The 25,662-nt window shown below is 37.1% G+C and overlaps 3 protein-coding genes and 1 long non-coding RNA gene across 10 annotated transcripts in view; 1 reads left to right on the top strand and 3 right to left on the bottom strand.

The window, feature by feature from the left end:
* Nucleotides 1–17: 17 nt before the first annotated feature.
* On the bottom strand, nucleotides 18–5,906 carry LOC117161121 (mitochondrial amidoxime-reducing component 1). Of its 3 annotated transcripts, none has more exons than XM_033342399.2 (7): nucleotides 5,582–5,906; nucleotides 3,228–3,751; nucleotides 2,183–2,434; nucleotides 1,626–1,749; nucleotides 1,346–1,551; nucleotides 845–916; nucleotides 18–581 (listed from the first exon to the last, which is right to left on the bottom strand). In XM_033342399.2, exons 1-7 carry the CDS (start codon nucleotides 5,594–5,596, stop codon nucleotides 404–406), a joined length of 1,371 nt encoding a protein of 456 aa, XP_033198290.2. In that variant the 5' UTR covers nucleotides 5,597–5,906; the 3' UTR covers nucleotides 18–403. The 3 variants fall into 3 exon arrangements, with proteins under 3 accessions (XP_033198290.2, XP_033198298.2, XP_033198309.2); XM_033342407.2 differs by having other exon boundaries at nucleotides 18–575; nucleotides 5,582–5,849; XM_033342418.2 differs by having other exon boundaries at nucleotides 441–581; nucleotides 766–916; nucleotides 5,582–5,877.
* A 2,387-nt stretch (nucleotides 5,907–8,293) lies between these two features.
* Nucleotides 8,294–11,425, bottom strand: LOC117161155 (uncharacterized). Its single transcript, XM_033342470.2, has 6 exons — nucleotides 11,221–11,425; nucleotides 10,676–10,836; nucleotides 10,184–10,321; nucleotides 9,813–10,023; nucleotides 9,386–9,530; nucleotides 8,294–9,093 (listed from the first exon to the last, which is right to left on the bottom strand). Exons 1-6 carry the CDS (start codon nucleotides 11,312–11,314, stop codon nucleotides 8,913–8,915), a joined length of 930 nt encoding a protein of 309 aa, XP_033198361.2. The 5' UTR covers nucleotides 11,315–11,425; the 3' UTR covers nucleotides 8,294–8,912.
* Nucleotides 11,426–14,829: 3,404 nt separating this feature from the next.
* The window catches only part of LOC117161098 (protein kinase C-binding protein NELL1), an 88,719-nt gene continuing 77,886 nt past the window's right edge, over nucleotides 14,830–25,662 (bottom strand). For all 4 annotated transcript variants that reach the window (XM_033342329.2, XM_033342340.2, XM_033342351.2 and 1 more), the window contains one exon: nucleotides 14,830–23,866. In XM_033342329.2, coding sequence (XP_033198220.1) covers nucleotides 23,005–23,866 — 862 coding nt within the window. In that variant the 3' untranslated portion in view covers nucleotides 14,830–23,004. The remainder of the gene's footprint in view (nucleotides 23,867–25,662) is intronic.
* LOC117161163 (uncharacterized) lies at nucleotides 23,736–25,538 on the top strand. 2 transcript variants are annotated; one of them, XR_013059927.1, is made up of 3 exons: nucleotides 23,736–23,876; nucleotides 24,548–24,687; nucleotides 24,974–25,538. It is a non-coding gene; the product is annotated as an uncharacterized LOC117161163 (long non-coding RNA). The 2 variants fall into 2 exon arrangements; XR_013059928.1 differs by having other exon boundaries at nucleotides 23,858–24,457.

Here is a 25,662-nt window from a genome sequence, read left to right as displayed (position 1 = left end):
AAATAATAGACATGGACTTTGTATAACAATCAAAACTTTATTTAGCATAACGATTTTTAAACATTATCTCTGAAGTGCCCTAAAATACATGAATTGGGAAACACCGATGCAAACCAGTGCCAATTATTTTAGGACACCTAACATACATATACAATGTATAACAATTACATAGCTTTGAATTGACAAGAATCGATCGTACAAATGGCGCATTTATATTGTCTTGAAGTCTTTCGAATCTTCTAGAAATTACTCGATTGAGTCGTTCGCCTGAAAATACTATAATCCATAATTGTTCATCAAACATGAACGTACATATATCGGTATCTTTTTTAACGCACGAACTTTATCTATCTTGAAATAGAAAGGCCATCGAAAGCGAGTTAGTTTTCAATATATTTCTTATCTATCTAGGATTTTCTGCCTCCCGATGATTCAATTCTACCGACGAATCATTAGACCGATGAATGAACACCTCGTCGCCGATCTTCACTCTTCCAGTAACGTACAGTCCACAATATATCCCCATAACTGGCGCCTTGCCCTCCAGCGAGATTCGTTCTGGGTCAGTTGGCTCCCTGAAACTGGAGAAGATTAGAAATTGATTCAATAAAGGCGAATCTCTGACGTACAGTGGCTCACGAAAGTTATTTGTACACTTATGGACACTTTCAATCAACGTATAAGGCACGTTACGTGAAACATTTTACAATTTTAAAATGTTTTATATGACACACACGATATACAGAAAAAATCAATTATATGTACAAAGACTTTTGTCAACCAGTGTAGTTGTGAGTTCTTGGTTTATCCATGTGCTCGATGAAGATAGTGTATCTCGTCGTACGATTTTAAAGTCTTCAACGGCTCCTCCTTGTCCATCACGCCGTTTTCTGGATTCACGCCCACTAGTTTGCATCTGAAATATGAATTGCATTGTTCAAGTAATCCGTAACTTGAATTCTACATTTCGAGAAACGGTGGATAAATGTTACACTTAAAATTTTTAAGGTGTTAAGGATCTTATGGATCGTACATCATAAGCAGAGTATATTAGCGGTATATGCGTTAACTACTAAAGCAAAGTATACATATTTCTTCGCGTAAGAACCTTTGAAGAATCTTCGCCTAGAAACATAGTAGAATCTCACTGTTATAGCGTTCTAAATGAATCATTCACGGAATATGTAATTTTGAAACGTCCTGTATATATCTATTTCGTTTATTTTATAAATTTACTCGTCGTCGTTGTAAATATTTGTTTTAAATTGCAATATTTTGATGATATCAGGGACACATAAAATTAATCACTTAAGAGTGCATGATAATTAAAATATGTTTACTATACCGTGAGCACGGTTTGACGTTCCTAATCACGACACGTTCACCAATTTTAATCCATTCCCATTCATCTTCCGCGAATGGTTGTTGCGTAGAGACCAAAATATTTGGACGGAATTGTAGAGTAGACACTGGTGTCTCCAATTTTTCGTTCAGTTGTTCAACGGAGCTTGTGGTCATTAACATATAACTGGCCAGGTCACTGAACAGCCCCTAGAAAACATCCCTTCGATCGGCAAAGTATATGAATTTCCCGCTTAAAGGAAGACAAAAATTGAGATAATTACGGTATCTTCGCTTCTAAGTGTTCGGTATACTTGAGTGAATTTTTTCCACGGATCGACGAAAACGTCTCTTCTATCCATCATCGTGTACCCCAGTCGAAGACCAGAAGTCGTTCCAGTCAGAAATCTACAAAGAAACGTGAGTCTTATCAATGAAAATTAATATGAATTAATTACAAATCAATAGCAATAATGAAAATTAATAAAAATTTAGAAATCCACCAATTTGATTTTTTAATTTTCCAAGTGCATCAATGTCGAAGCAAGTCAGAATTAATTTATCCGACTAAAAATCAATAGGACACATTTATCATCGAAAAATAGGGGAAAATAAAATTTATCGAGAAATTTCTGTGCGAATTCGTATTTTTGAAGATATTGTTTCATCTTTCAAATATCGCAGAAAGCAGCCTGTTTTGGTAATATTTTATGTTATATTTAGTAATATTTATATCTTTTCGTATTAAGCGCAACAGTTTCACATTTTCAAATTTCCTACAAGTGCGTAAAAATTCATAACTTATTTACGAGGTAGAAAGGGAAGAGATGCAAATACGAACCTCGATAGCCATTCGGCGGGTTCCGTGCCACAATCGATACACTTCACTGGCTCTCCCCACCACATTTTGCACTGCACGGCTTCAGACGCGTCCTTCAAGTTCTTTGGAACCTCGAAGATCACGCTGGGCATCCCTACAGCCTCCAACTTCACCTTGTTCTCATCCACCGCCGATAAACTCACTAAGATCAAGGTTGGGTATTGTCTTCCGGTTTGAAAGCGTCCAGTTTCCTCGTTGTACACTAGAAACATTCTGATGAACAGCAGGGGATTCATCTTTGGTTCCTTTGGGAAGGGGTCTGTAGGATTTAGTTATATGTCGTTGTTGTTAGTTATATGTATTGTAATACAATGTTCTCGTATAGTGAAGCTAATTTATTGTAGTGCAGTGAAATTTCTGTATAGTGAATATAAATGATGTTTCAGTGGAAGTACATGATCGAATTTTATAATTTTATTAGAACGGAGCTGAAAGAGTTGGAAATGTTAATAGAATATTGTGAAGGGAGTTTGAAGATGTTTGATGACGTTTCATTGAAGAAACAAGTATAAATGTTAATGATATAATGAAAATAATGCATGTTTCCTTGTTTTTTAATATTTTCATAGTATACGTGTTAAAGGTTCTGTAGGATAATCACTGGAGAACGTGAGCTAGGATGAGTATTAGGGCTGAAGAATGATCCTAACAATGGACATTACCTTTTTACAAAAGCTTTGACATATTTATGCGACAGTGCAATTGCTATAATAGAATTAATTCTCAATAAATGAGAAACAAATTTTCTACACAAAAAATTCAACGTTTATCAAAAGCAAAATGCACTTAAGCAAATATAAGAACTAAAAAAACTAAAAAAACCTGATATAATACAGCGTAACTAATCTGAAACATGATAAATAACATTTTTACTGTATTCGTGGATATATCATGTTTAATATTAAGGCCAAAACCAAGGTACATGACAAAAAAATTACTGACAAATAAAATTTTCCCTACAATTGAAGATCATATCTAGGTGAACTATCATAAAAAGTTTGCTTACCTGTCTCTGAGGGTGAACTTTCCTGCATCGTCCAATTTCATTCCATATTCGGTAAAGTCACATTCCCTTACATTCTTTCCACGTCCAGACTTCAATGGATACATATATAGTTCTTGAATCTGGCCAACCTTCTCCCATTTTGGATCTGGTAATTCGGCAATCGTATCGTCCTTTGGACATTCCTCATCCTTTGGACGTTCCTCATCCTTTGGACGTTCCTCATCCTTTGGACGTTCCTCATCCTTTGGACGTTCCTCATCGTTCAGATATTCCTTATCGTTCGGAGATTGCTTGTCGTATGTTTCCTCATTTTCCTCCACATTTACATCTTCTTCGCGAGTTACTTCGTTCTTGTTATTTATGTTGCTCTCGCTATTAACATTCGCGTTCACTTTGTCTGGCTCTTTTGAATCATTTGTTCGAGACCGCTTCCGTTTTTCATGGGAAGTTTTCCTTATAGTCCAAACAGCAGCCGCGAGGATGACCACGAAACCGCACGTTATCGCGATGGTTGAGCGCCAGTACTAGAAAAAGATACGACCTTGAGTTAAAATGGAACAGGGCCTAATGGAATGGCTGCTAAAAAAGTGCTCGTGGAAACGTTAAAAACGTTTCTAACGAAGCTCCGCATTTTGATAAGAAAAAAATTTTTTTAAGAATGTTTTTAGTAGAGAAAAAATAACAGCTTAAATTTAGTTGTAATACTTTTGGATAAAATATTCTAAAATTTGGAATAGACACTTTTTGTAGCCTTGGAATTTTGAATTTTGATTGGAGTTGTTTTGTATAATTTTCTATAATGTTGACTTAAATTTCGGTCAAAATCCATTCTTGCATAATTTATCATAGAAATAATAATTGAAATATAATTAGAGTGATAAAAATTTGTCGAAGGTTTGGATGTTTGAATTTTGATTGAAATCTTTTTGTCAACGATTTTTAGTAGAGCGCAAACGATTATTCAAGTTCGACTGAAACTATGCTAAAGAAATTCCAGAATTCTTAATCCATTTCATTATTTATTAAGTTTATGAAATTGCATTATTATATCTTAGCTCGTCATAATAATTAAAATTTAATCACGTCATATGAAACATATAAATTTCTAGATTTTTAACTCGCTGCCATATTCCTAAAGTCTATTAATTTGTTTAAGTAAAAAATCCATTTTCTTGTTATCTGTTGTCTACGAACATAACATTTTTTTTACGATTCTGCCATCGCGCCTTAGTCACCGTTTTATGTTATGTTTATCTAAAGACTTATTGTGACAAGAAGAGCATCAGTAATTTTCCTCAACGAGATTAGATAAGCATCGACTAATCGTCAATCTCTCTCGAATCACTTTATAATCGACCTATGTAGCAAGTTATATCCAAAATTCACGTAGCTGTTAGAGTCACGCGGCCGTCTAAGAACAATGCTCGTCATCCGAAAAGTCGAAGCTGCGTCGAACACGTACAGTAACAATCGAGCATAATGCCATTGTTTCCTAATCGAATTCCTGCTACAAAGAGGCTTAGCGCGGTGTGTTTGCCCGTAGTTTTTGATCGTTCCAGACAATTCTCATCTACTAACATTCTCAAAGATATCGCTCAAAATTCATCTATGTTACTCACTTTCAAACACAATTACACTTAACATTTACAGAGCACAATTATCAGTTCAAACAACGTCATACTCGCAAGCAATCGGAAAGATCAATTCTTCTAATTCAGCTCGACCCGTGGCCTTGATATCGCATCCAAATTCTCTAACTTGGTCTGCATCACAGGTACCACTCACTCGCGATATTCTCTTCAATGTGAGAACAAATTCAATCTTAATCAGCGAAAATCTTTATCAGAGTTGCTACGTTGACACGGTGTTAGTAGTAAGTGTCTGCGGAATTGATTTTAGAATTTTCCGATACTTTTTGGAAAACATCGGCTCGCGTCTCTCGTCGTCAAATGAAAAACATCTGCATCGCATAATCCACGCGCAGTGCATAATCTCATTCGAATGCAAATTTCATTTCAATCGATGGAAATTTATTAGCTTTTATATTTATGTCAACTTTTATGAAAAGTGTTGGTTCGCGTCTTCTCTTATCGTTGAATGAAAAACTGAAATATGCATCGCGTAAGCAACTCGCTGCTGCATTCATGTTTATTTGAGAATAAATTCCACTTTAATTAACGAGAACCTTATTACAGTTTCTGCATTAACACGTTGCATGGTGCGAAAGAAACTTATACGATTCTCAAACACTTTTGGAGAATGTGCCGATGCTTACGAAGCGAAAAACCTCGATTCTCGTGAACAATGTGTTCATATGGAATAAAGAAAGGTGTTTTATCGTGATAAGTACATACCGGGTGTTCTTGCATGATCCTCGCGGTTCTGGCACTCGTGCAAACCGTCGTTTCGGGCTCACAGGCGTATTTTCTTCATTCCGGAGTATACGTGCTGTGTCGCTGCCGATTGTATTATGCAATGGCCCGACTGCGTGTGCCCCTTCTCCACTTCTTATCGGCGCAGGTCTATGGTGTCGCCGATTGTGCGCTGTGAACGCGTCAGTCGTTGACCAGAAAGCGTCAAAGGCGATTTACTCGCGACGAACGTCCTTTATTCTCCTTTCTTTCTTTTTTTTTTTTTTTTTTTTACCGCAGTTCATGAGTCGACCGATAACTTCCATGGGATGGAACAATCGCGTTGAAATCACGAGGAATCAAGAGACAAAAAATTTTTAGCTGTGCTTATTCCACCATGTTAAGTCGAAAGGGTGTATCTGCAACTTTCGCTTAAATTCAGTCATTGCTACCAAATAATAGGAAAATAGTTTATTTTTATATATATATTGTTATAATTATTATTATATTAGTAAGAAATTATTATATAATAAAATTTATTATATGTATATCATTATTATTTATTACATTTTTTTATTATTTCATTTATATTAATAATTATTATTTGTCATATATTTTTATAAAATCTAAATATATATATATATATATATATATATATATATATATATATATATATATGTGGGATTAAGATTGGGATTCTGGGCGCGTAACAACTCTTCGCGTGGATTAGTCATCGTTTCACAAGGCCGAGATTATATTTACACGTATATACAAGACTATCACAAAGCTTAACAAATAATAAGTCTAATGAATAATAAGTTTGATGAACAATGAAGTTAGTGAATAATAAATTGTACGAATAATTAAGTTTAACAGATAATAAGTCTAATGAATAATAAGTTTAACGAATAATGAGTTTAATGAATAATATGATTTACGACTAATAAATTTAATAAACACTATTAACAATGTTTTCTGGATTCAAACGAATCCACGGTCAACGGGATAACTCTTTACTAAACGTAAACTAATCTTAGGCGCAAAATACGATTGTTGAAAATGCTCGATGTGTCACTCTCCAAGGCAATCGCACGAATGCCAGCCTCGTGCAGATTTTCCTCGCTGTACGATTGCATTTTGTTTTCTATACTCGTTTTGAAGCATCGAGAAGGTTCCAAACGCCCGTTGCTAGGCAGTCTCTGCCTGGAGTTTGATACGCACTCGTTGGAAGCATCGAGGAAGTTCCAAATGTCGTTGCTAGGCAGTTTCTGACTGGAGTTTGATTATTAATACAATGTATGTCCCATTGTATCGGCACCTCCGAGGCAACCTCACACGTGGCGAGGCCGCATGCCTCGGAAAACCCATACGACCACTCCAGACCTCCGTTCGGCGACCAATTGTCACCTCGAACCCAATCTCGCTATCACAAATCTCGAACAATTACAGCTATGATAAAATCTAGGCTAGAGTGCTAGAGGATGTTGCCAAAATTTGCAAGGAAAGGCTTCGGCTTTCCTCTCATCTACGACATATATTAAAGAAGAAATTTTTCCTATCGAAACGGAAGGTATCACAGTTTATATTTCGAATATAAGTGCGATGTATGTGAAATCGTTGACTTGTTATTAAAAGTCATTTTTCTCGAAACCACCTCTTGACCCTGCACTTCTCTTTGAATCACCATAACAGTAATATATTATTTATGCAACTTTACATATTCATGAACGAGACTGAAGAAACAAATTCTAAATAGGAATTTGTTTCATCCTTTAAATATCGTAATAGGTACTCCATTTTGGATATTTTATATATTTGTATATGTTATGTGACTTTTCTAGATATTTGAAACCTTACATTTCCCAAAAGCGTCCTGACGACGACTAGCGTTAGGTTATATTTAGGTTAGGATTAGCATGTCGTTAGAGTTACAAATGTCCATTCGAATTTAGATTTTTATGAATAGGAGAAATAGAATTTCAATGGAGATTTATTTTGCTCGTTGAATATCCTAACGAGTTGTCATACTTTGGATAGTTTATATACTGTATTTTTGCATTTGCTAATTAACTAGAAATATATAAAAATCCATAGTCCAATGATGATATAACATCGAGAGTAATACATCGAATGGTAATGACGCAACGTTGGTATCTATTTGTACGATGACTCGATGCATTTCAATCATTCTACTATGAATTACAATAACGCTAAACCATCCCGATAATTATATCGCGAAATTTAAAAAGGTTTGTCCTAGATATCTATGTGATATATTATGTATTCTCATTTGTCTGTTTCTAATATATATGCAGATTTTATGCTAAATTTTGAAACAGAAATTACATAACAAAATGGAAAAAGGAATCTCGATTGTCCGAAATCCGTTTAACCGAAGTTCCGTATTATCCGAGCTACTTTAATTTTTACCATAACTTCCTTTTTCTTTTTTTCTTCTTCCGAAATATTAATACAAAGAGTACGAAAGTACAAACATAGTCTGGTAACGTGAAAGCAGTCGATCAAACTTTCAATCGATTAAACAACGAATTAAACAATATGAAATGTTATCAAAATGTTTTCTATTATCTTATTATGCGATTTACGAATACTGATAAACCTTATCGTATTATTCGAGATAGGCGCATCATTTCGGATAATCGAGGTTCTACTGTAGTTTTTCTGGGAAAGATTTATAGGAAATTCACAATATAATTAACAATAAGAAAATAATTGCTACTTGTATTTGGTAACATGCTAATTTTCTAATTTCAATTCATTTTAATTGGTCTTATACATGATATAATTTCACGTCAAGTGTTTCACGTCTGGAACTGTTAATATAGAAATTCCGCGGAGCTTCAGTTTCTAAATATGTGACCTAATACAGCAATTACGATAATGATACTAATTTGAAGATAGAGATACACGAACGTGCCATCAATTTTCGCTGAATAATATACACATCGGAAATGTTCTTTCTATCTCGGTTACGAACAAGCGCGATATGAGTGAGGTTTTGATAAGAGTTAGCATATTTCATTTAACCTTCGCCTTGTCAGTAGTTCTCGGCAGAAATGCAAATTGAACTGATTAAATAAAATCTCGTTTCATTGGTTATTAGTATCGTATTTACAGTTATTCCTTATACATTCGCAGATATTAATATTATCGTCTAAAGCGACTAAAAATCGATGACAAATGAGAAGTTGTAAAGTTGAGCAAAAAATCTTGAACAATTCTGTCATTAATAACGAAAATAAATTTGGCGTGTTACATATCAGTTTGTAAAGCCTACCACTGGGCAGGTGGAAACAGGAGAAACACGACTTTTCTAGTTTGTCGATTCGTTTTGCAGCGAATCGATAAGGGGTTTTAACAACGCTAGACTCGGAATATAGAAATCTGGACAGCACTCGTCGTCCATCGCCGCTTCGTTTATTTTGTCCGTGCCCGTGTTGACGAACAATTTTTTAAATCCACACATAGCACCGAATTTCATGTCTGTGTTTATCCTGAAACAAGAAAGAGAATGATTCGTACTAGGCGATTAAAGATCGAGTAATGATTCATCGTAACGTTAAAAGCAACATAAATTTCCTTTGAAAAATTGTGAACATTAGGATATAATCCATAAAGGATATAATCTAACAAACACGAAGATGGTACCCCGCTGGGGGTAGCTACCCACGTGATAATCAAACAGCTAAAAAATTCTACCAAATGTCCAAATTGGAATGTGAAATATTAAATATAAAAGAAAAAAACTAGGATTAAGAAACATGGATTATACGAAGGTATATTTACGAGTCGCCGATGATTAAACATCTGCTTGGATCTTTCACGTTGCACGTATCAAAAACATAATCTTTTAGATTTTCACTAGGCTTGGCAAATTCTAATGGTGTTCTTCCGCTCTGTTTGCTAATTAGATCGATCAAGGGACCAGAACCTGCAAATAAAGTAATTGTTGTAAATCCTTTATGTTTGTTAATTAATTTGTTACTTATGTTTATACCTAATAGATTCCACTTTATTTAGTATTTTATTAAAAGGTGCGCGTGATGCAAATGGAATAACAAAATTACGACAAGATAATTACAAATTAAAAACAGTTAGAAACGTTCGACTCTAGATATTTATCTTAATATTTACAGTCGAAAAAAGGAAAAGATAAATATGCAAATAATAGGAGAGGTGTCAATGAAGTTTGGTCAAACATGTATGCAAGTACCTAAAATTCTCTTATCGCCATGATAAACGAGCCACTCCTCTCTACAACCGCATATGTAAAGAACATCTTTTCTACTCAAGCAAGAAATGGCTAATGCTAATTTTGTCCAATCACAGGAAGAACAGAAATCGACGATCACTGCTTTAATAGCCGGATCATCCTCGATACCCTTTAGTCCGTCGTATCGTTTATGCTCTACGATCTGAGTTTTCTGCAAATGAATTTTAAAGATTAGCTTCGTGACTGCGTTGTACAAAACATGTTCGTATATCCTATAAATAGGTAAAAATCCGCAATCCGATAGGCATTATTTTTCTAAATAATTCGAAGCAATGTATATCTCGATCGTAAGCTTTGCTAATGTTACTCACTTCCTGTGGTACGAGTTTAAATCCATCGTCGATTAAAATTTGTCGGAATTGTGTCGTTGCAATCACGAAAGCTTCGCCCGTGAACTGAACCTTCTTCAGATACCAGCTAATGGTTTTCGCGGTGTTTATTACTTCTTTCTGTAAAACATTCGCTATGAAACGGAATACGAGATGCAATAGAACAGAAAATTCTAAAGGGGAAATAATTTATTCGAGAGTAGGAGTTTCGTTACGTTTCTATTGTACAATTGTTTCGTATAACATGCGTAACATATCCAGAAAAAATTTCTATAGGTATTCAAATATGTGCATACATACATAAATTGGTGTTATCTACAATACCCGCTCCCGATACTGAATGCACCTACTATATTCCCGTATATCTATTTTACCTACAAATCCGCATACTCCGTGTATGTATCTTCGATAAACGATTTCTCCACGCACTGGCAAACAGAAATCGCCGTCGATAGCATCGAAAACAACACTCACCGCTTTGATATCTAGTCCGTGTAAATCGAGACGCTTGCAGAATTCGTCTATGGTTATGGTACTGTTGTTACTTAATAGATACAGCTGCTTGCCTAGGTCCCGTAGTTTATGAAGCGTATGCGCTGAGCCAGGGATCGGTTTGTCAAGATACCAAAGGACACCTAGTAATAGACGTCAAGTTAGTATAATCGTCTATGATTCACCATATTGGTAAACAGGTGGTTGCCAAATTCTCCATCTCGAAATACTCGAATATTTTCATGGAAATGATGCTTAGCACCTTGTGTATGTGTGTGTATATGGAAATATTTCTCGTGACAAGAATATACGTAAATACGTAATTTCCGATGATCGCGACAATTAATACGAGACGTATTAATTTCAGTGCGTAAGGACGCACAGTCTCTTTCGCGAAGCAACAAAGCCAACAGAATTTAGGAATCGTTGCATTGTAACGAACCTTGTAAACGACAAGTATCGGAAGAATTTTAAAAGCAAATGTCGATGTAAAATACTTATGAGACGGGTAGACAGTGGAAACTCGCCATCGCAATCCGATAAAACGATGTCGAATGAATCTAAAAACTCCCGCGTTTCCTCTACACTCGCGTTTTCCAAGTTTATTGTGCTGGTTGCCATGACAATCTCTTGGGTACTGGTAAGTAGTTGTGACTGTGTATCACGCTAAGCTTAGGACTTCGCCGTAGACTGTGTCGAATGCTTGCTGGAACTCGACTGAGAAAACAATCTACTACCAGCAAGCCACCACCAAAACCTAAATATGTAAAATAAATTTTCGTGCCGCACGTGGCACCAGTACATAATACTCATAACATACATAGCTTTTTACATGTATTCTCAACGTTATTGTACACGTAGAAAATTTCTGAATAAAGCAAAAAAAAAGATATGTATGAATAATGACAAATTATGACTTCATGTTGGTTTCCCAGGCTTGGTAAGTATAATCGACTGACTAACGTATATAGTTCAAAATATCGCGGCACGTATTTAACGTAATAAGAGTATAGGAAGGTCGGAGTCGAGAAAATACTACTAACACGCTTTTTCCCTTCGCATCATTCGAAAATTGATAATTGAATATCATATATGAAACAAGCTACGTCTTCATCTTCTTCGCTTGCATTTGACGATTCTATTTCGAATTTCTTTCTGATAGGCACGTTCCTAATTTCATCCCCAGGTATCTATGTGGAAGGACGAAATTATGTATCGAATAGACGAACAAAATTACACGCGATAGTTAATGTTTCGATAATCGTTGCTTCGAATGATTAGTGCGTTTAAATTATTCGAAGATGACAGTAAATTAATGAAAGAAACTGATACTATTTACATTAAACCTTTGCGATAATTGAATAATTTTTTAAATATAATTACAAGTTCTAGTCGATAAATTACAGAACGAGATTACCATTAAACCTACGAGATTTACATTAAACCTTTGCGATAATTGGATAATTTTTTAAATATAATTACAAGTTCTAGTCGATAAATTACAGAACGAGATTACCACATCGGAATATGAAAATCAAAGCAATATATTACGCTTCACCAAAACTAAATGGCGGAATTACACAAACGTTAGATGTTGAAATACGATTTGAGATATTAAGAAATAGTGCAGTACTGGAAACAACGAATTTCTTCCACTTTGCTACCATTTAACTAGCTGCATGTCTATTTCAAATCTCAATCGCAACTTACGGGCTACAGTGCTTAACAACAAAGAATGATCGAGAAACGAAATTTGGACCTGTTAGCCTAAATAAAAGTACTAAGAATAAAATATTATTAAATTATCGCAAAATGTAAATAAAAGGTCTTCTGTTGCTAATTTACTGTCATTTTACAGTATTTTAAATGCATTTATTATTTATAGTAATGATTATTAAAATATTAACTATCAATTTAACTTTTATAACTTTATCTAAATACTATGACCTCTAAATACAAATTTATCTTGTTTTTCTACTGTTATTGGTTCGAGTTATCGTCTAGTTTACGTTCTTGTCCGTTGCTCGACAGTCAGAAGACGCGAATTCGCAAATTCAATACGGCCCTGACACATGTTACCTAGTCATAGTCACAGAAATACTAAAATTTATTAATATATTTCAGTTAAAGATAACGCGAAGCTCGATATTTATTTTAAAGCAATGAATTATTTCGTGTTAGATTATTCATGCACTGGCATGTAAACAAATTGCAGTGTTGTTCGTTGTAGAGGAGAAGATTCTTGCATCTTTAAACCTACGGTGATTTGAGTCCTGAAAAATATTCGTCAATACCTGTACAGACGTTCGAACTCGACAAACCTTCATTGATTCGATAATAATTGATGTATGACCTTTTGTCACGAATTTATAACAGCTTGGATATCAGAAATTATGGGGCAAAAGTTAACATTCCAATCGATGAAACGTACCTCGAAAATCTCCCACTTACAAGGTCCACTTTACAAAGTCTAAACCTATGAAATCTGAGAGAAATATAAGGAGAACATGAAACGTGATATTTATTTTAATGCGTTTTAAAATGATTTCTTAATTTGTAGCTTGTAATGTGTGCATGTACTAATATATGTAGAATTTTTTCAACGTCTGGAAAGCGTAAAAGCGTTATCGGCGAGATTTTCAATTGGCATTGTCAGTTTATACGTGTGATAGAACGACGATATTAAATATTTGAACACAAAATTATGTATGACTTATGACAATACATGAATGTAACTAGGTGAACTTCTAAGAGTACGTTCCGTAGTTTCATATGGCTTCTATGTGTACACATACTTTCCGGTCGTCCATCGTATATATATTTTTTGCTTTGTTCGTATGAACTTTTATAAAACATTGATTATATGTCCTTGTTACTAAACTTTCAAGGTAATTATACAAATGTTTCTAAATTAAACAATTCATTTAGTCTTGGACAAATACTAGAAAAGCTTTCGAGGGACAAAATTTAAACGCCTCGTTTTACTATCGCTGACTGTAGAGAAAACGAACGAAATTGAGACGCACGTAAATTTATGTACTTGCATGAAAGGGGAAACACCCACAAGAGGAGAATTGGAATAACAATGGAACACGTTTGGGTTAATAGAATTTCAATTTATTAAGTTTTTTTCCCTAGCCGTCGGTGTCTTGATTCTCATTTACAAAGGTATTATATGACTGTAGTGGTAGTTTTACTAATAAATCGACGATGGTAGCAATCAATTCAATAACCGTAATCATAATAATAAGAAGAATAACCATAAGAATTACAATAATAATAATTAATATATTAATTCGAAATCGTATCTTATAATCGTCGTCTTTGTCATTGCTTGACATGTTGTTAATGATTAGATGTTTATCGCTCGATGACGAGCCGCGCTCGACTCGAAAAGCCAAAACTAAAGACAGGAAGAATGGATGGAAACAAAAATAGAGATAGATACGAAGTAGAGAAGAGGAAAAACATCTTACATATTCACAACGATGAAATATGATATCTGTCAACGTAAAATTGCGTATAATCATAACCTGACTAGAAAATCAACTTCCTTGCGCTCTTAACACGGCGTTACCGTACAATAATTCGTAGGCGAGGGCGGATCCATTCGGTGGTGGGGAGAAATGGCGGGAAACGCTGGCGTATTCAAAATGATAATAAGATTTATTGGCTACAACTAATTAAAATTAATTACTCTGTATAATCGGGACTGTATTGCGTCATTAGCGACTCAGCGATGATATAACGGTAGAAATTGAAAAATCAAGTTACCATTCCCTCCAGCCTTTGTCATCACGAAACTGGATCCGTCCCTATGTCGTAGGCTATCAAGTTAAAGTTGTACACGTACATAGAAACATTCGTCGCACAACAAGCATGGGAACACGTGATGGACGTCGCCATGGAATATTTCCAACGATTTTGATAAGCTAATACAGGTCGTTTCGTATTTCTTCGCCCTCATTTTTCTTCTTTTGATTAAACGTGGCTTGGATGACCCACTAATCAAATTTTTATTAAACGATCTTTTAGAAATGAAAATGTTCAACGTTTAGACTGATACATAGTGATTTTCGAGAGGATAAATGAATTTGGTGAGCCATCGATAAGATGAAAAGAAAACAAAGCTGTGGTTATAGTAACTGCTTTTTATTTGTCCGGGCGACGCTCGAAACACGTTTTTTCTTTTTTTTTTTTTCTTTTTCTTTTTACCATATAGCTTTCTAGATTCCAAGAATCCGAGATTTACACATAATGTTCGTTTACACTTCCTTTCTGCACCAAGCCTCAATCCACGACCGACGTAAAACGTTCGAGATAATCGTTACACGCTGTTACAAGCGATTTCACGACCAACAGGAAACGAATCGGGCCCAAGAATCGTTGTTCCGTTAACCCTTGATCGTATTTTCTTTAACCCTTTATAGGTTTAATTTACAGCCGTTAAATGTTAGATTAACGCTATAATAATCGGGACTAAAGCTAGGCCCTGTACTAGCACAGAACCGTTTAATAAGTCACCGAGGTTAACACTTTCGTTTAATATTAAGGTTATGTTATATACCGAACTATAAGTGAAATTTCATCTGAACTCTAGGGTGAATTAAGTTTCATTTCTCTCTTTTAGGCTATGTATATATCGCGATAGGATTAAATTTAGGCCTGAGTTAAGTCTTCGTTTACCTTTTTCGTTTCGAGTCTGAATGAGAAACTTAGACTAAGTGTGGTGTCTTTAAGTTTGGGGTTAAGTTGAGCTAGGAACTATGGTCTATAGAGGGCCAACAAGAATTTTCAGTCAGTCGATCACCTTGGACGACACGATCGGTTTCGCATTGGTCAGAGCAGTCTCATGATTATACGTGGGTTAATCGTGAGCAATGGGTAGAAACGAATGTTCTTCAGTTCGGCCAGAGAACGTTTCGTCGAGGAGACTCGATACTGGCGACTGAAGGAAGAATAGGGGGAAGGGGGAGGAAGGACAAGATAGGTAGAGATGATGAGCCTAATGTTAGTGACATGACTTCGTGAAGTCGGTAGAATGTCAGACATCTTTGAGACTATCGTCTTAAGATAAACCTCTCTGATCCTTTATACTCGTCTATAAACTTACATCGATCTAATCTATATTTCACACAAATTTCGTCCACAACGATTCCTATAATTATTCCACCAAATGAAATATACATATGTAGATCAATCAATGGAGTATAAAGGATCGTACCATTGTGACGTACACATTCACAATTCCATATAGCCAAGTAAAGCCAAAGTAACGCCAAAGTAACGTTCAGAAAGTAACAGAGATTATGTCCACCCCTAACACGTTTGTCTAACTCGACTCGATGAAAACAGCGGGCTCGAATGTACGGCAGTCGAAGGGTGATCGGTACACACTGGAAGAACGAGGTTCTACGTTTCCCATTCGTATAGTTCGACTTCGTTTACCGACGTCACATCACCAGGTAGCGTACACCTATATGCAAAGGGCGGCGCAGGCGCAAGCTCTCGATTTCATTCCCTTTCGATGCCTTATCGGTTCGATGCCTGTCTCTCGATTCGCGATCCACGATCTCGATCGATGTGTACGATGAAAAGAAACGTCAACTAAAATAACCAGACCCCATTCGATATCGCATTGTGCCCGTCTAAACGACAGCAACAAGATTTTTTTTAGATTGTAGTAAATAGACGAGTTACAATGTTAGTTAGTAGAGAGCTTGTAGTTAATAATTAGAAACTTGACGTCCACTCGACGCGTCGGTCGCCTGTTTCCTGATCGGATGATCGAATGAACGAAGATGACGATGATAGTCCCGGCAGTGACGATTGCGCCAGCCACTAGTACGTGTATCGAGAAAGGTAACACTAGCAGCCGTTCGCTTGGCTCATCTGATTCGGTGTCGCGTGTGGTTGCACTCGACTGGCGCTCGGCGGCGCTGCGATCGCTCCAATGGCCGCGAAACGCCGCAATTATAAATCTGTGCGATTGTACGAAAGGCAAAAGTTATAAAAAAAAAGATGTTTCTTTCTATAGAGAGAATACTTTGAAAGATGTGAAGTTTAAAAAAATGCTGCCTCGATGTAATCAGCTTCTTGTTTGAAACTTTCTTTGGGAAGTATCCAGGTGGACACTTCTAGTAAGTCACGTTTGACTTACTTTTACGTAGGTTTTGTACAGGCCACGGGAGGCGATGCAGATGCTACCGATCGCATACGACGAAATCGAACGAAATAGTGACGATGACGGTAACAATTAGTGCCAGTAGGTAGTAACGGTAGAGTAACATTCTACGTGTTAGCACAGATTAAAACTGGGACTAGGCTGGCTGTAGTTTAGATCCTCGTTAATTCTCCTTTAATTTAAAAGCGCTTACTAGTTAGTCGTTGTGTAGTTAGTTACTTCGGTAATAAGTAATTAGGCGTTAACTAACGATAGTCAGGAGTAACATGGTAAACTGTTATTAATAATTAGGTAACACTATAAAAGAAGTCCACTGGCTGATTTCTCTCGCTGTTTTTTTTTCTTTTTTTTTTTAACTACTTTTTCCTCTTCTTCTTTCCATGAGGATATCCGTAGTTCATTTTAGAGCTTCTTTTTTCTTCTTTATTTCCCTTTATATCTTGTCCACTGAAGATAGGTCTAACTACATACCATCGTTACCACTTGCCGATCTTTTGCTTCAATTCTTTTTTTGTGTTTTTCTTTTTTTTTGTGTGTGTGGGGCGGGGGGTCGAGTTCATCCAAAGTACGAAGAGCAACGAGTGAACACTATACAATTAGATTCATTATGGCACGCGATATTAACGCTGCTTATCGCCGCCCTGCTTTCGGATATCTACCTACCTACCGACTTATATCTTCTACTTATCCTATCTACCTCATTACGAGACCTGGCCTGTCTTTCTTGACTATCTTGCCTAATCGAATGAAGGACAACGCGCGGATAATGGTGTACGAATACCACGTTGCCAGATTTAATGTCAATTCCTCAGGAGATACTTATGATTACGTTATGGCGTTCAGTGATTTTAAAAATACTCTTTCTTAGAACTTGGATACCTCAGAACACTTTTGTAAAATAGATATTATTTCGTGAATTAGGCCAAACTGAGTGCTTTTTGTTCTCCTCCATCGTATGAAGGTGAGATATAAAAGACGAAGTGAGCTAACCTGTCACTTAACCCTGAAATACTATAGTGAAATACTGCATTCCCACTCGTTTATATTTCAGCTATTCCTAAAAAGATTCTAACCGCTTTGTTACTTATGTCATGCGTATAATTTTCTAAAATAGGAGGACTAAAACTATTTTGTAATAGACTTGTTTGAAATGATTGCTGTGATCTCGTAAACCTAATCTCTATTCTTATTGAGTTCCATAATCTGAACTTAGTTTGAAACGTTGCCCGTAATATTTTAAGTCTAACCTCTATTTTTATTGATTCTCAAGATCGAAATATTGGTTTCTAGTCATGCCATATTTAACGTTAGAGCGGTTATGTAGCATTGCAGGGTCGACGAAGAAATTTTCAAGGCTCTGAAACTTAGAATTTCCGATCTGTCGGGCCAAGCAGACTTTCTCGAACGATCTTAGACTACGATACATCAGGATACGAAAATATCATTGGAACAAATACTGGCAACGAGGCATCCTACTCGTCTTCTCTTCTCCTCTTCTCCTCTTCTGGCCACGCGGGATTACATCTAACGAAGTTACACCTTTAATAACTAGTATCGTCTGTAATAATCGACGATCCCCTTCAGATATTTTTCATCATCTTTTGTGCCAAACGCATTTCCATCTTATATATAATATTTAGGCTCGTCCTTCCCCGTGTTCTCCCCGCTCCTCGATATTAATTCGTCGTTAAATGCTTAACACAATTATTTATCGATAGTACAATAGGTAATACGATTCTATTTATTTATCAATTAATTGTATGCTAGTTTACGATACGACGCGCCGATCTCTTCGTCCCGTTCTCGCCTCGAAACTCTGAGGAACGTTGCAAAGCAAGCGGGAGAGAGAGAGAGAGAGAGAGAGAAAGAGAGAGAGAGAGTTGTGTGTGTGTGTATGTTTGTATGTATATAATAATTTCTAGATCGATTCAGAGAGAGAGAGAGAAAGAAAGAGAGAGACGGAGGGACAGAAAATACAATTTTGGTCTAGATTTTGGAAAAGTGATAATAGTTATTAATTTCGACTGAAATAATTGGAGACCAATGCCTCGAATTTCTCTCTCGTCGTCGTTCATCATCCTTCGTCATCCTTTCGTCGTTCATTAATAGATTCATGTCAAAAACGTTAGTACTGGTGTCATTAAGATGTTAATTCATAGTAATTGAAATCGCACGGCGAATAACCTCGGTTGTATAATACTTGTTTGTGTATATTGTGTATGCATGTATGTATGTATAATATGTCTCACTAATAGGTTTGTCACTCTAACAATACACATCCTATATACAATGAGAGCAACGCAGTATGTTCATCGATCAGTTGCTCGACAATGACGATTAATTTACGATTTGCTCGACCCAATGCACGCTTCTCCGTTCATTTATCGTTTATGCAAGTGTATAGTATTATGTACCCCTCTATGTAACACGCGACGAAGCGCACGAAGCTCGTTGCCCAGTTCTTTTTATCTCGAGGAACTAATAGCGATTTTCTCATTTTCATTTCGGCACCACGATGGAAAAACTATACATTCTTGTGTACAAAAAGTTGGAACGAATCGTCGCCACTTCGTACACGTGCTCGGAGCTTTGACGTCGCGTGGCTGGCCACCATCTTGTGTCGACGAATTCGTTGTGTCACGTGATCAATGAGATACAAAATAGCCACCTTATCCAATTAAATTTCACTGTTATGATTGAAAATATTCTTTCAAATTTTCGTTGAAGGTATCTACTCTAAAAGGAAAATCAGAGGAAGTCTGTATTAATGAATGACGGATAAATAGAATGACAGAGGGCAGCGGCCACGCGACTCGTGTAAGTTTTACGTTAATGAAAATCCTCTTTCAAACGTGGAGCAGCACTGATACCGCGCGACTAATAGGAGCCTTCTTCACAAATTAAGCCATATGTTATTGCACATTGAACAAACGATTACGAATGCACGTTATATGAGTCCCTCTCAGCACGCTTTATACTTCGCCAGGAGTTTATTTATTAATTGATTAATTTACCCGAGTGCTTCACTTCTTTTCTCTCATTTCCATATGTATACGTACATGTGTATATATGTATATTCCTGCCTCCTCTTCATACTGTACCATACAGCAGTTTTAGACCATCTATGTTATTGACCTCGAAGTAATTCCTATATATGGTGTTACATAAAAATGGATTTTTAGATATTTATTTTACGACATTGCTAGTTAATGATTTTGTCTTGAATTTAGAACATTACAGAAACACCAAAAATGACATTATGTATATAATAAAAGTGAGAATTAATTTTTTAAAAATAACTATTATTGTTATGGAAATAATCTGAAACTTAATTACCAATAATTACTATTACTAATTCTTAATTTAAAAGATTTAAAAAAGAATTAAAATAATAGCAAATATTCTTATATTCATTCACAGAAACAAAACACTTCTAATTGATAGATGATCTAAGACTTTTGCACAATACTGTATATATATTTGTATGTATATATATATATATATATTCATTCATTTATTTTAATTATTTATTTTTTCATCCGTCTCTTGCTTCTTTAATTAATTATTTATCCACATCTTTCTTTGTTCGTTTATTTATATATATTTATATATTTATATATATATTTGTGTTTCTCTCATTTTAGTGCCTACTTATTGTTAATCAAGGAGGAATGTAGTCGTAGTGGTCGCGTTGGATTGAGCGAGCTAAAGAATCGTTCGAGGGAGCCGGCACGTTCATCGTCCGGTGTAAAACTAATAATTGAACAAGAAACCCAATTGCATCAATGAAAAATTAGACATGTATTCTCCATTTTAATTCCAAAATATGTGCGAAAATGCCTACGTATATTGGACTATTTGAAACAGATTTAAATCGACCTGACTTTGATTTGTCACTAGTAACTTAACCTCGAACATTTCTAACCTGTTAACCGGATCATGCCTCAATCAGAGAGTCCTGTAGTCATGAAATTAGTAGTTGATATAGAAAGTATTCAATTTCTAATTTTAATTCTTCGAAACAGAAATGTGCTGTAATTTATTTTCAGTGGAAATGAAACGACATATTAAAATAATGAATCCGTAAGTAAAAAATTTAATAATGAAAGATTGGAGCTTAAGATAATTTAATCCGCCTTTCGTCTCATTTAAGAAGTCTATGAACTTATTTAATTTGACTCGAAATTATTAAAAATTATTGAATAACACAAATGTGGCATGAAAAATGTTTCATGCGAAATTTCATCATCGAGTATTAAGTGAAAGAATTTAAAACTGGAAGAAGTAGATAAACACGTCTAACCTTTCATCGCGTAAATAGAGCCAAAATTGAATGGCTAGTGAATTCGCGGAGGCACAGGTTGCGCTTTGTATGACTCGACGATTGTGGATCAGGCATAAACCAATCAGCGTTTTAGAACCAGAGAAACTGAACCGGCCTGTAATGGTTGTCTAGAAAAAAATGACATCGCTATCTCTCTCTCTCGAAGTCTCCGCGAGAATCGGAATCTCAGAATTACCCTAATACATAACGATGACTCTTAAATGATAACGTTTCAAGCGTAAAGACTATACGACGTTTCTTATGTCCATTTCTTTTACCTTTGATTAATCGTCTTCATCCCCGCGAAGAAAACAGGAGCTCTATAATATCCATGCGATAGCTTTACAACAACCCACGGTTGTACATCGCGTCACGAGATATGATCCATAGAATATTCTTTTTTTCTTTATTACGTGTATACGTACGTGCATTTTTATAATCGACAAGATCGATCTCGATTCACATAACTCTATAAATAGAATCGTCAATATTTCACGCGTGATTCCGTATATCGAATATACATCACGTATATATATATATATTTATATATTTGTATATATTAATAGTAATATATAGTATATATACATACATATACATATATATTCGTATATCTTAATAAGTATATTACGGAGCTCTTCTATATTTAGTTTAATTATTATTTCCTTGCTCTTCTCATTGGGATAATTCAATTCCTTACGATAAAGTACTAATTTCTATCATTTTACATTTTCCTTGTCTTTCGCTTCGCCGTGGAAGCAGAAACACGATATTTAAATTACATTAATTACGTAATTACAGATTAGATCTCCCGCTGGCGAAACGACGACAAGATCTCTCCGTTTTTCTCTTTTTTTTTCCTTTTTCCTGTTTATAACTTTTATAAGGCCCAAATATTGTGCGCTACCTGTTCAACATGGAAATTACGCCAAAAAAAGAAAAAGGAGAAAAGGAAAGGAATCGCGAAAGCGTGTGATTCGGTGCTGCTTTGTGTTGAGAGAACGCCCCGGAGGACACCGCGCGTCATGGGTTCAGTTTCTCGATTCTCTCTCACTTATGTGTTATGCTTGACCCATTTAGTCAAATGCGAGGAAAGACGCTTCGTCCGATCTACGACCAACGACAACGATGGACTCACCCTATGTTGTCGTTCGATCTCTTTCGAGGACAAACAAAAAGAAACCAAGCAGAGGGAGCGCGAGTCGGGTCCGCGTATGTCATTACTAACAGAAGATCCGACAAGTTTTCTGGTGTTGGCAAGCTCATGATTTTGGCACACCTAACATTCCCCAAAAATGCAATCGGTCGATCGTTTTCCTCGCTGAACACCGTGTCCTCGAAGCGTCGAGCTTGGCAGACCTAACCTAGACCTATCGAAGCTCGAGTATAGCCTCTTTCTGTCGTGACTCAAGTCAGCCAACCACAGAGCACGGATGATGGGAAATGTCCATTAATAGACGATCCAATGATACGCGGCGATCCCTGGAAGCTGGGCGAGGATCGATCTCGTCGAGGAAACTGGACGTTCTTCCCTAATATCGTCATCTTCGTTGTCTACGATCGTCGACAAATCAAACGGATTTAGAACTAGAATCCGTTTGTTATGCTCCTCTGTGTTGCTTCGTCTCGTAGTCGGTTTTCTCTTGTCCCGTTTAGTGCGCTCGTTTCCCTCGACGACACCCTCAATCAGGCGATCAGGTGACCATAGAGAACGCTTCTCCGAACTCGCTCCTACGTCGGGCCACAGCCCACAGTTGCCGTGCTACACCCCCTGGAATGCGTTGCCAGTGTTCATTTCTTTCTCTTCTAGCTGTCCACAGAAGCGTCAGCCTCAGGTGGCGTCACTGTCGCGCGCCACAGACTCCCTGGCCTCGCTGCGCCGGTGGCGTCCTCCCGTCGACGGCGGTTGACGGTAACCGCTATTCGCGACCACGCTCTCGCTGGTGGAACTGCTGCTAGTCGAGACGCTGTCCGCTTGTGGGTCGAGGCTGGCGCTAGGAGGCGCCAGCATCGCGAGAGATGGCGAGGACGAAGAAGGCGACGACAGCGAGGGTGAGGAGGAGGAGGAGGAGGTGGAAGTGGAGGACGCATTGGTACGTTGACGCAAACTCCCGAGACCTTTGGACGACTTGGTACGTTGACGTCGCGACGTAGACGCCTGTGGCTTGGACTCGTGCTTGACCGAAGCCTTAATCGTCGTCGTCGACGACGTCGACGTGGGTGTAACGCGTTCAGGTGTCGACGACGTCGTCGCTGCTCCAGAGGCCATCTGGTACCTGGCTGTCGGTAGAACTTGTTGTTGCTGTACTTGCGCTCTAGCGCGATGGTCGTCCCTGTGTTGTTGGGATAGACTTGGCAGGCTGTTCTGCAAAGCCCAGTGATCTTTTCTGACGGTAGAGCCACCAGTGGCGACGTTGTTGACGGACGAGGAAGAAGACGAGGCCGACAGAAGGTAGGTGCTGGTGACTGATGTTGCACCAGCGGAGGTGGAAGTGGTAACCGCTGATAGAGCTGCTTCCGGTGTACCGTCAGCCATCGGTGACCCCGCAGGGCTCGGTAGACCGCGTATGACAGGCTCAGGAACAACGACTGGAGGACGTTGCTGCTGCCCGTTGCTGCCCAGATCGCCAGCGCAGCCGTAATCGTAGCTGCAGCATAGCTGCCCGTCCTACGGAGAGGTTCGTTGGATACTGGGTTAGCCAACGGCGGAACGAACCAAGCGACTGTATCGTGTTCGCCTGACTTTCGCCCTCTTCCGTTTCTTTTTCATTTTTTTTTTTTTTTTTATTTATTTTCCTTTTTTTCTCATTTTTATGCAGTATCCGTACGCGGGTATTCCCCCGTCCGCGTGAAAAGTCTTGGGACGCGCGTGCGTGCTGCCATCTGTCAGGTGCGCGGTGCGATATAAAGGATGAACAGAAGCGGGAAATTCGAATTGGGCAAGGGGATTCTGCTATCTGTGTTGTGGTTGCGTTTTCGTCTGATTAGCAAGTGTCTTTTGCAGATTTTGAAAGACGGTGCACTATTTTCGGCGTGAATCTGAGTTTGTGAACGTGTGCACAACTACGTCATGATGTTAAAATGTTACACAACTAGAAGTAACTTTATAGATCGATAAGAAAATATTCGTTATCAATTTCTCACGAAAGAAGCGTGTAACGAATGAATCCGCGAGTTGAGAGGAGCCGTTACAGATGTCACCCTGGTCGACTTACGACGTTGATCCAAGACTTTTCGCGTCGCTTGGGGGGATACTCAGGTAATCCTCCACATAATATGTAATTCATTGTTTAATTGAAACCGCATACGTCGTTCTGTTGTGGTGATAATCCACGTCCTCCATTCGCAGATGACCCAGGTTCGACGGCCCTTTCCTCTCGACCGTGCACGATCGGTAAAAATGTTGGATTTTACGAGCACAAATTACAAGGACTCGACTCATGACAATCATGCTCTGACATTCGGGGGTCAAAACAATGAATTTCCATAGTATGTATCTGACACCTTGACGACATCGTGTCTAGGTTACCACTACTTCCAGCTACGATTCTGACAGAAATCAATCTTATCGTCAAATCTTACGTTTTATCATTTTCCGTACACTGTAAAAAGTTTCAAAGAAAAATAATTTTGAAGATGTCATTTGAAAATTATAGATTCGGTCATATGAGACTTATAAATTTGGTTCGTCCTAAACCATCTTGTATGACCTTCTTTATTCTTATATCTTTTTTTTTAATTTCATAATCCTTAATTTCTTTTTCTTTTTTGTCAGAATCGTTACAGGACAACACTCGATAGACAGAGAGAAAGAGACTCTTGGTGCTTCTATCGAATTTCGAATGCAGATCAGAGAAGGGTGCAAAAGAGGCTCAAGTGTAACGAAACCATAATAATAATAAATAATAGTAATAATAATAATAATAATAATAATACAATAATAATAATAATAACAACAGAAAGACAAAAACGAATCAAAATGCAATCTGTGTGTGTGTGTGTGTGTCTGCATGTGTATGTGCGTGTGTGCGCGTGTGTCTGTATGTGTGTGCGTGCGTGTCTGTCACCACGTGCGTCGTGCGCCCGACCGATACCAAATATGTAGGAAATTTCGATTTCTTTCTCTTCAATTTGACGACAATGCATCTTCAAATATGCGCTCTTTGAATCGAGTAATTTTGACGTTAATTGAATTATAATTAGTTAGAAAATAACATGGGGTGAGTCGGTGCATGCGTATCCATTGTAAACGTGCATTTGACTACCTTAATTGACCTCAAGGATCGAACATTTCTTGATCGACTGATCGACGCAACAATAAATTTTTTATCTACGACAATTATGACATAATAGCTTGAATATTCTTCTTTCCTCGTAAAATACGTAGTTGAATAATACTAAAGTTAACTCAAAAGTAGCTAAAACTCTGTATATTTATTCTTATATATTTTTATCATTCAGAGT

The sequence above is a fragment of the Bombus vancouverensis genome, chromosome 13 (genome assembly GCF_051014615.1).
Source record: "Bombus vancouverensis nearcticus chromosome 13, iyBomVanc1_principal, whole genome shotgun sequence".
NCBI classification, from domain to species: domain Eukaryota; kingdom Metazoa; phylum Arthropoda; class Insecta; order Hymenoptera; family Apidae; genus Bombus; species Bombus vancouverensis.
This window is presented reverse-complemented; position numbering and strand designations above follow the sequence as displayed.

Coding starts and splice junctions, on each gene's coding strand:
- LOC117161121 (XM_033342399.2), bottom strand. Junction 2,435..3,227: donor AAGTTCACCCTCAGAGACAG/GTAAGCAAACTT, acceptor GCTGTTCATCAG/AATGTTTCTAGTGTACAACG. Junction 582..844: donor CCGTTGAAGACTTTAAAATC/GTACGACGAGAT, acceptor AATCTTCTCCAG/TTTCAGGGAGCCAACTGACC.
- LOC117161155 (XM_033342470.2), bottom strand. CDS start 11,314: ATGGCAACCAGCACAATAAACTTGGAAAACGCGAGTGTAGAGGAAACG. Junction 10,322..10,675: donor ACGGACTAGATATCAAAGCG/GTGAGTGTTGTT, acceptor AATGTTTTACAG/AAAGAAGTAATAAACACCGC. Junction 10,024..10,183: donor TTAAACTCGTACCACAGGAA/GTGAGTAACATT, acceptor ATTCATTTGCAG/AAAACTCAGATCGTAGAGCA.